We start from the raw sequence: 10878 nt of genomic DNA on the forward strand, positions 1-10878 counted from the left end.
CCGCCGGGCCCACAAGCCCGGGCGACATCCTGATTGACAGTTAGATGTCACCCACCCCCGCCCCTGCCCCTGCCCCCGCCCCCCCCCCCCGGACTCAGAGCCTGTCCTCACGGTACCCACCACGGAACACCATCGCCTAGCAACATCTCCCTGGGTGATCTGAGCTGCTCTCTCTCTCTCTCTCTCTCCCTCTCCGTGCATACCTCCGTCACAGCCAATGACAGGGATCGTTTTACAAGTGTTTGTCACTCATTAGAGCAGGGGTTGGCCAACCCTGGCACTGAAAACCTGCTCCAATTTGCAATCTTGAAATCTGCCACCATTTTAGACCCGGGAGACCAGCTGAGATCTGATTTCTGATACACTCTGATACACTGTCAGAAATAAAGGTACAAATGCTTGTCACTGGGGCGGTACCCTATATGTACATAAAAGTGTACCCCTAGCCTGCAATATATAATTAATTTGTGCCTTTTTTGCTTGGAATATTTACTCATTTGTACCCAAAGAGACCATTACTGTACTTTCAGGGTACATTTGGGAAATGTGATCCTTGAAGGACAAAGATGTGCCTCCACTGTGACTGTATTTCTGAGTGTATGTGTGATCAGCTACTTTAACTGATCAATTTCTGTATATCAACAAAAACCAGAACGGACCACGGTCGGCCACCCCTATACCAGAACCACAATGAAATCATAAAGTTAAGTCCATTACTGTGGTTACCAGGGCACAGTAATTTGCAAACGTTCGGCAGCCTGTGGCGATAGCAGAAGACTGGTCTGATCAGGTTCTGTTCTGTGGAAGCTGGTCTGGTTTGGCACGGTGTCAGCTCGCGTGTGAAGGTGCATTTCAGCCAATCGCAGGACGGCTGCGATACTCCTCACTTCCTGCCCGAGCTGTGCACACGGCCCTGTTCCTGTAAACCGTGACCACAGAGAGCCACTGTTTTGTATCGGGACGGATGTTGAAATCGCTCTGACACGCTCTCTTGTGTCTTTCCTCTCTCTCTCTCTGTGTTCCTTTGTTCAGGCCTGTGTGCCGCCGGTTGGGTTAATGGGTCCGAACCTGTAGACGCAGCGGGGCTTTTGATCAAGCGGGGGCAGAAGCCCATTCACCGGGGCCACCCGGACTGTGCAGTTACCCGGAACGAACCCCCCCCCCGTTCCCATCAGGGGAGACCGTATGAGTCACAAAACGGGGGCTTTGCTCTCTGCAGTGGGTCCCCTGTCAGTCATAAGGGGTGGGGGGGCAGGTCTGGAGCGGTAGCAGGAGGAGAGGTCTACACGCTCACTCTGTGCCAGAGGAAGAGCAGTTTGACCCCTGACCTTTGACCTCTGAGCTCCACTCATTACATCACAGCTGATGCTTTTATCCAAAATGACTTACAGTTGATTTGAGTAAGCAGGGGACAACCCACCCCACCCCACCCTGGAGCAATGTGGGGTTAAGGTCATTACTCAAGGGCCCGACAGCTGTGTGCTTCTTATCGTGGCTACAGGATACCGCCGACCTTCCACGTCCCAGTCATGCACCTCAGCCACGAGGCTACGGGCTGCCGCAACATAGAAAGTCCCGAAATGTCTCAAGCCCCATCGTCGGGGAAACGGCGTCGATCCCACGCCCACGGTTTTTCAGGAAAAGAGGCCCTCCCTCTGGGTGCGGTTGTGTCCATGGAGACGGGTTTCGTCATGTCGGGTGACCGGACTTCCGGTTAACCCCGAGAGCCGGCTTCAATGTAGCACAGGCCGCCGCTGAGACCGACAGCACAGTCAGGAGAACGCCTACACTACATCACATTAATGGCATTAATCCAGAGCGACATACAATTGATGAGACTAAGCAGGAGACAATCCTCCCCTGGAGTAATGCAGGGTTAAGGGTCCTTGCTCAAGGGCCCAACGGCTGTGTGTGTCTTATTGTGGCTACACCGGGATTAGAACCACTGACCTTGCGGGTCATTTACCTTAACCACTACGCTGCCGGCCGCCCGTCTAACATGTCTACTGCTCCAGACCCATACCACTGCCCACTGGGGCCCATAGTCCTGCCAGGATTGACCAACAGTCAGCTCTAACATTTCAGCCCGGATTATACCTGCGCACCACACAGCGGCAAGTTTATAATCAGCCACTAACCAAACAGTTTGTAATCCACCTTTTATTTTGTTGGTTCTCCTGTAATTAAATGGCTGTGAATGAAATATGGATAATTTAAATGCTGGCTGAAAAAAACAGAAACAGCTCAAGCTGGGTTTTGAAACAGCTGGTAGCTGGTTGACCAGTTCAGACCAGCACAAGCGAGGTTTTGAAACAGCTGGTAGCTGGTTGACCAGTTCAGACCAGCTCCATACTCAACATGGTCTGACCAGCTGAAGCTGTGTTTTGAAACAGCTGGTAGCTGTTCATTTCAAGCTGGTCATAGCTGGATTTCACAGCAGGGGAAATAAAAGAAATGAAATCAATTTCAGTGACATGGACTGTGTGAGCAGCAGAGCAGTAGCACTGAGAGGCGGTCACGAGGTCAGAAGTATCTCCCTCGTGCATGAATGCTTTCCACACGGAGGTCACTTTTTCCAGCCCTCCACCGCAGAAGGAGGTATAACCTCCGACCTTTACCCCCAGTGCGGCACCCCTGCGGTGGGGGGGTGGGGGGGGGTGGGGGTGGTGCTGGAAGAAGGTGCTGGAAGAACTGGGGTTGAGCTGTTGAAAACAGGACGGTGAGTAATCAGCTAGGCTTGTGAGAACCAGCACCAGAGCCCTCTGTGGTTAAATGGCAGAGCATCGACACATTCCACCAGGCTTTCCCATCAATGACCGCCCCCCCGTGAACACACACACACACACACACACACACACACACACACACACACACACACACACCGAGCCTCTCTGCATTCCCGTGTCTCCATCAATAACGCAGACACACAATGGAGGCTCAGATCCCAGTGGGCCTGCAGCCTACAGGGCCGCTGGCCAGGGACCAGACTCTCTGCCTGGGGCTGGAGTCCCACTGCCTGCTGGGAAGACTAAGGATTAGACCGGAGTCTGAGTCTGACATGTCTGTCACCTTCCTCCAGTACACACACGTGCACACACACACAGGACAGCCACACAGACATGCTCACACACAGCACAGACACAGACAGACAAAGACACATACACAGAAACACACAATACACACGGCACAGACACACACACACACACACACACACACATAATATAGCACATACACACACAACATGGTACAGCCACACACGCACACAGCACAGACAAAGACACATACACAGATACACACAATACAGACACACACACACACACAATATAGCACATACACACACTACATGGTGCAGCCACACACGCACACAGCACAGACACAGCACAGACAAAGACACATACACAGATACACACAATACACACGGCACAGACACACACACACACACACATAATATAGCACATACACACACTACATGGTACAGCCACACACACACACAGCACAGGCACAGAAAGACACACAGGTACGCATACACACTCACCGCTCGGACACAGCAGACACAGAACGACACACACACAGGTACACACACACACTACAGCACACACAGCAGACATGGACACACACACAAACACACATACTGTACCGAACAGCAGACAGTGACCAGGCTGCCCTCACATAGCAGGACTTGTGTGCGTTTTGTTTCTCAGTCCAGATGTTGGGATGTTGTATTTGAGGGGAATTACCTTCCCTGACTTGGCAGGCAGAGGCCGTTGTGATTTTATCCCCAAACAGCCTATAATGGCCAACTGCTGTTCTGCCCGGCACCAACGACTGCTGTTGACCTAATCCTACCCAGAATGCCCCTGGGTGAGACAGACATGCAGTCAGACACTGAAAATGGTGAAGCAACCGCTTTGGCCCAGTGGTCACCATTGTGGCGTGCCTACCGTTAATTCCGCTATGTTTTATTTTTGTGCTACATTTGCTGTTAGCCCTTCTAAGCGCTAATTGCTGTGTGGCATTTAAAATTGGCTTAAAAAAAAAAAAAAAAAAAGTGTTTTGTGTCTTGTAGCGTGTGGCTTCTCCATTTGCCACTAGACGTGTGCTTGCATGTAGACATTTCGCAATATATCGGCAACAACAACATACTAGCTGGACAGATGGTAAAAAAAAAAAAAAAAAGGGGGAAGAAAATTCCTTCCACATAACAGAACTACAGGTCCTAAATCCTGTGTATCTTCGAGAAAGCCAATAATCATCAGGATGGCCGCACACCCAGCCCCTCTGTAGTCATTTTCCAGGTGGGTGTTTCTCCACTCCAGTGTTCGTTTGATGTCCTTTTTAAACTTTGGTTGCACCTTTTTGTGCATAACATGCTGAACGGATCATTTCCACCAACCCGCAATGATGCTTTTAGTCTGGCTTAGAGCACACAAGGGCCAGCCCTCTGAGCTGAGCCTCTCAAACCGGATCCTCCAGATATCAGAAACCCCGAGCAGCGTTTTACAGCGGACCTTGAGAAATAATAAACACCTGTGTGATTGGCAGGTGTTTGAGCGCCCCCTGGTGGTGTGTGTGGACACTACTCACTCGATTAAACTCCCTTTAAAATACTCAAGTGCTTATGACCCGAGTTCAACTAAAGTGTGTCCTTAATTGAGTCCCGCATTTTTTATTTTATTTTTTTTTTGAAAAGGTTGAACTCGTTTCCTTCATAAATACAGGTCTGCGAGTCGCGGAAATTTGCCGACCTTGCGGAATGGAGTTTGTGAAGAGTTACTTTCAGGCCAAAGTTAAGGGCAAGCATTTTGTTTCATTTCAGTCCAAATCTATGGCTGTGTACAAATACTTATTTCCTGTGGAATGCTCGCGTGCACTTGGCTGTCCTAGTTTCCTAGACTTGTGCTCCACCAAGCAATTAATTTAGACTCTTATTTGACTGGGATAGATTTAGCCAAAATGATGAGGACATTAAGTCCTCGGGCAGAATTTCAGCCTACGAAGGCAGTGCATTTCCCTTGTAAAGCAGTATATTTCCCTGCGGGACATGAACTTGGCCTGGTCTTGCACAACTGGCTAGTCATTTGCTTACTAAACTAAGTTCACTGGCTGGGCAGAGCTTATCCTGTGAAAAACTTTTATTTTTCTACTGGTCTCAGTGACTAAAACAAAACACACTGCAGAACACGCTCATTGTGTTGTTTCTTGTGAGCATTTAAAGTGGATTACTTGGCATTGTTCAGCCACCCAGCCTGTTGACCTGCATTAGTTTGGTGATCTACACGATGGGACATCACGACTGGGGGAAAACAGGGAAACTGGTTAATCTGCTTGTTCAGTAGGGCAGTGTGTGGGCCTCTACATCCTTCACATTGTAGAACAACATAACCCAATTACTGAGTTAGCTGGGTAAGTTCAGAGTAAAACCCGGACAGGTTGTGATACAGCAGGCAGCAGGATTGCTGGATAACTGCACTGAGTAAAAGATGGAGAAGAAACGTAAAAATAACTATTCTGGGTTTTACTCTGCGCAGTTCTTCCGCGAACTCCATAATCCTGCTTAGTGGCACAGGCTCCCGATCTCTTAATTCAGCACTAAAACGCTTCTTCTGGGACACTTTCTCTGCTTCTGGGACCTTTGGTATAATGTCTGTTGGCTTATATTGTATATGCAGCCATGTTTCTTGTTTTTTTTCCCCCCCATGTTCTTTTGGACAGGGTGCCGGAGACAGCTTCATCGGTGCTCTGGCCTTCTACATGGCACGGTATCCCACAATGCCATTGGAGGAGATGGCGAGCAGGGCCAATCGGGTGGCAGCGGTGAGTGTGCAGGGGGTTGGTACACAGACGTCGTACCCCTACCGGAAGGACTTACCACAGGAGCTCTTCTGAACGAAGGCCTGACCCTCGGGAGATCGCCCTGCTTCAAATCAGCTCCGGCAGATACGACTGATAATCACTGACTGTCAGCTGGACAGCCTCTGATCAGCTACAAATCGTCTTCCTTTCAAAAGTTTATAAATCGCTCCAAATAAAAGTTTACAGCTATTTGGTGTGAATGCTAATTTCATTGCTCGGTCTTCGTGAGGTATCACTGCTTTATTGTGAGAAGTGAAACTTAAGTACAAGAGTATTAAACAATGCAGGAAGTACTACTATACATTATTTTTACCCCAGATCTCTGCATCTGAACCAGGACTTACAGTATGGCCAGACGTGAACTATTCATAGGAGACCAGTGTGTTGTACTCAAATGTTTACAAAGCGTAAAAATACCCTAAGGCCTGTATTCAAACATTTGTCCTCAACTCTGAAGGAGTTTGGCATGTCTTAACTCACTAAACTGTCTTTGTGAAGACAAGAAAAATATTCTAGTTTTTAACTGTTAGTCAGAATTAAGCACAAATTCATTGAAGAGTAATACACAGAATGTTGAAAGGCCTGTTGAGGGAATGGAAGCAGGACTTCAGCAGTGCATGGTGGTACTTTCACTGAGCACCCGATTGCGGAGAGTTTATATTTGTGAGTATCGCTGGACGTTTGTGCCGTGGACTCATCCCTGTAAGTCTCTGCCAGTCTGTGTCCTGGTCCATCTGTCCCCGGGAGATGCACCCAGGCGTCATCCGAACTGAGCCGTTCTCCCTCACACAGCACGATCTCCAGCCACTTCACCGTCCGTTTTAAATGGACCGTATCTTCCTCTTCTCGTGGAAAAGGACATGCTTATTCACTGCAAAGACGGCGAGAAAACACTGATCAGGCCACGGGCTTCAGAAGTCTCAGACATAAATCTGCGGCGCTGTGGTGTCACTGTGCAACATGAAGCAGAGGACAGTTAACAACTCACATGGATTACAGGGACCTTTAACCTTTCACCCACTTCTATGACCTTTTGATCCACAGTGATTTACTACATGGAACCTATATGAACATTTTCAAATAAAAAATGCTTAAAGGTACAATTTTTTAAAGGGGTAATTTTGGACTTCTAACGGTCAAGGGAGGAATTGCAGCAACAAACACGCTCAAACCATCCATCCATCCATCCATTATTTCAATCTGCTTATCCTGAACAGGGTCGCAGGGGGGCTGGAGCCCATCCCAGCATACATTGGCCGAAAGGCAGGAATACACCCTGGACAGGTTGCCAGTCCATCACAGGGCGCACACACCATTCACAAACACACTCATACCCACGGGCAATTTAGACTCTCCAATCAGCCTAACCTGCATGTCTTTGGACAATGGGAGGAAACCCACATGAACATGGGGGGAACATGCAAACTCCGCACAGAGAGGCCCCGGCCGACCGGGATTCAAACCCAGGACCTCCCTGCTGTGAGGCGGCAGTGCTACCCACTGCACCATCCGTGCCGCCCTCACTCAAACCACAACACTGTTTATCCCTCCCCCTTCACTGTGAACACACAGAAGTTGAAATGCCATTGGCTGTGGCAATTAGCACCAATTTTCAAACCAATGAGCTTGAATTATTGTACAGTTATACAATGTTTTGGTACAGAGTGCCAGCCCGTCAAGTGCATATTTTGAAATCCGAATTTAAGGACTATAAACACAGGCAGAGGGTGAGTCAACATGTCAGTGAGCCCTTTTCAATGATAGGAAGGGATTTATGATGGTCTTGTAACAATGTTCTAACACATAAATCTTACCTATTGTACCTATAAGGCTGATATCCAACAACCCACAAAATTATGCCTGCAGGAGAGTGTTTTTACCCTGGAAATGCCATGTTTTTCACACTGATCTGAAGACAGCTGACACAAGGATATTGCGTAAGCTCTTACCTACTTGTTAATAAAATCTGTTAATAATGAAATGCGCAAGTAGTTGGCAGACTTGGCACAGACATTGATGACACAAACAAAAGCTTATTTCAAGTTTATTTGCATATTTGTTGTCTCTACTTGGAAACCTTTTACTGAGGCACTTGTTCATCAGAAAAGCAAAGTGTGACAGTGTTAACTGCTACTCAATTTTGATCCTAGAGGAACTATGCAGGTTTTTAATTTGAGATAAACAGTGAGTCAGCGCATTTTATTTATTTTTTCCGAATCAATTCAGCTCCGGGCACAGTACTGGGTAGTTTCTGAGGGGTTTTAAATTGCTGGAAAGCTTTCCCTGTCCTGAAGTGGAACCTTTTCTGAGAAAAAATAATGAACAATGAACATTTTTTTGTATTGCACTGCACATGAGATGGTAGCAAAAGTTCAGGTTGTTTTCGATTTTGGAGGAGTCCCTGTGATATTGACGACGTATTGACCGCTGTCAGGCCTTCTGCGAGTACAGAGTGTTCCCGTGTGTGTCCTGTCCTTACCTATGGGGTCATGTTTCCGGATCACAATTTTATCCAGCAGACGGTTCTTTTTAGTGTTGAAGCAGTAGCCCGTACCAGCGGCGCTCATCATCTGCACCAAGACAGTCCTGAAAGAAACGGGCAAATGTCCCTCAATACAGCTCGTACTAACATACTTCACAACATTGCAATCTTAGTCTAAAGCTAGTAGAAATAACATTTCAGCGATTTAATTTGTGCATACAAGCTCAAGCTAGGTTTCGAAACTGCAGGTAGCTGGCTGACCAGATCCATACTCAACATGGTTCGAACAGCTCAAGATATCTTGAAACAGCTGGTCGCTGGTAATTTCAAGATGGTCATAGCTGGATATTACATCAGGACTGTTAACCTATACAACGAGTATCATGCAGCAAAGTAGAACCGTTTAGCTTGAACAAGCTAACATAGAGTGTAATACTTACTTCGACTTGCTCTTGGCCACTGTTTTTCGCCAAAAAAAAAGGAAAAGAAAGAATACTTAGACACCGAGTTTCATTTTACAGGATGTAACCAAATGTATATTTACAGGGCGGGCACTATTACGTTTAAGACGCTCACTGAATTCGTTTTGTTTGTCATAGCAAGTTACTTCTTCAGTGAACGGTGTTAAAACCCGGCAGGTGTTCTGACATTACATGCTTCACATCTAAGCTAAGCTAAGCTAGCGATCAACGAAGTTAGCTAGCTGTTAACCGCGTTAATTCGGCACCAGCGTAACAACTCGCAACCAGGTAACATCCATTTACAAAAGTATGCAATAATCGCCAGGTAGCCATTACTATAAACTAGTCCCGTTTAATGTGACATTGAATGGTAGCTATGTTAGCTTGCTAGCTTGAGGGCAGTCAACTAAATTATTGTCGTCTCTACAAAAAACATTCGATGCCTGGCATGTGTATGAGCCTTTCACGTGCGTTATAGCGATTTACAAACAATCATTAACAACTGTAGCTACTCACAGTTTACCGCAGTGAGAAACATTTTGAAAAGATGTTCCTAACAAACTACATCGATAACATGCGACGCTGACAGTCAATCAACTTCCGGGTTAAAGGGAACATTTTCCTGGGTCGTTTACACTGGGAAATTAGTACCAGGATCAGATATTTGGAATAATTTACATAAAAAATATAGTATACACTCACTGAGCAATTTATTAGGTAAACGTGTACACCAGTTTGTTATTGCAAATATTTAATCAGCCAATCATGTGGCAGCAACTAAATGCATGAAAGCATGCAGACGTGGTCAACAGGTTCAGCTGTTGTTCAGACCAAATGTCAGAATGGGGAAGAAATGTGATCTCAGTGATTCTGAGCACATAATGCATCAAACCTCTAAATGGATAGACTACAGCAGCAGAAGTAATTCCCTCTAAAGCTCCTCATAAAGAAAAAAAATATTATCTAAGAGTTATTATCTCAGCAGTTGTGGTTGGGATAAAAACCAGAATACACAGGGGGTCCCTGCAGGTCCGAGGCGCTACCATAAACTTCTGAAATTGGTGCAGGGGATAGTCTACTTAGAAACACACAATTTATTTTACTGTTGGCTCTCATTTTACATAGGATGCACAGGAATGTTCAAGTAATACAATAATAAGCCTTCTAAATCTATATGGAGGCATTTTGTTAGTTAGTGGCCATAGCCTACTGAATTATATTTATGAAGTTGCCAGACTACTAAATAAATAAAAAAATTTTGTTGGTAGGAGTGACATGGGGTTTGAGGGTTCAATGAAGAAAAAATATTTTCAGCACAGCATTGACATTTTGGGCCACTGCATTTGTGAAGACATCATGAAGATGTACAACTGTAGAATCTCTCCCCACCTTCAAGCGCAAGCTGAAGACACACCTCTTCAAGCAGCACCTCTCCCCATCCCTCCCTACCTCCCTGTGAACCTTAATTGTTGTCTCTGTGACTTGCTTTGTGTATCGGTATTCTTAGTTGGCTAGGTAAGCAGTGTTTGGATAGTTAACTTTGGTCACTTTTGCTGTTTGTTTGTTTCTTTGTTCTCAAAAAAAATAAAAAAAAATAAAAAAGGGGCCCTCGTCCTTATCTTTGTTGTACAGGTAGCAATTGAAATTGTACTTCCCTCTAGGGTCTTTCAGCGAACTTATCCCTGGTTATGGGTATGCACTTTGTTGTACGTCGCTCTGGATAAGAGCGTCTGCCAAATGCCAATAATGTAATGTAAATGGCAGGCATTTATATAGCACCTTTATCCAAAGCACTGTACAATTGGTGCTTCTCCATTCACCCATTCATACACACACTCAGCAATTGGGCCATGACCAGCTCATCAGGAGCATTTGGGGGTTAGGTGTCTTCCTCAGGGACACTTTGACACAGCCCAGGCAGGGGATCGAACCGGCAACCCTCCGACTGCCAGACAACTGCTCTTACTGCCTGAGCCATGTCACCCCATGGTATTTAGGTTACAGGTAAACATCTTACACACTTATTTCCAATAATCAATGTCCCAGTTCATCATTTACAATATGATTTAATATGCTACTGAA

The 10878-nt window shown here is 46.2% G+C and overlaps 2 protein-coding genes across 8 annotated transcripts in view; one reads left to right on the forward strand and one right to left on the reverse strand.

Moving 5' to 3' along the window:
* Positions 1-6042, forward strand: part of rbks (ribokinase) — a 35518-nt gene extending 29476 nt beyond the window's left edge. For all 7 annotated transcript variants that reach the window (XM_061261031.1, XM_061261007.1, XM_061261015.1 and 4 more), the window contains exon 9: positions 5713-6042. In XM_061261031.1, coding sequence (XP_061117015.1) covers positions 5713-5886 — 174 coding nt within the window. In that variant the 3' untranslated portion in view covers positions 5887-6042. The remainder of the gene's footprint in view (positions 1-5712) is intronic.
* A 32-nt stretch (positions 6043-6074) lies between these two features.
* On the reverse strand, positions 6075-9419 carry mrpl33 (mitochondrial ribosomal protein L33). Its single transcript, XM_061261107.1, has 4 exons — positions 9313-9419; positions 8776-8794; positions 8333-8439; positions 6075-6724 (listed from the first exon to the last, which is right to left on the reverse strand). The coding sequence occupies exons 1-4, from the start codon at positions 9332-9334 to the stop codon at positions 6675-6677; spliced, it is 198 nt and encodes a 65-aa protein (XP_061117091.1). The 5' UTR covers positions 9335-9419; the 3' UTR covers positions 6075-6674.
* Between the last annotated feature and the right edge of the window lie 1459 nt (positions 9420-10878).

This window comes from Conger conger, chromosome 1, assembly GCF_963514075.1.
Source record: "Conger conger chromosome 1, fConCon1.1, whole genome shotgun sequence".
Classification (NCBI taxonomy): domain Eukaryota; kingdom Metazoa; phylum Chordata; class Actinopteri; order Anguilliformes; family Congridae; genus Conger; species Conger conger.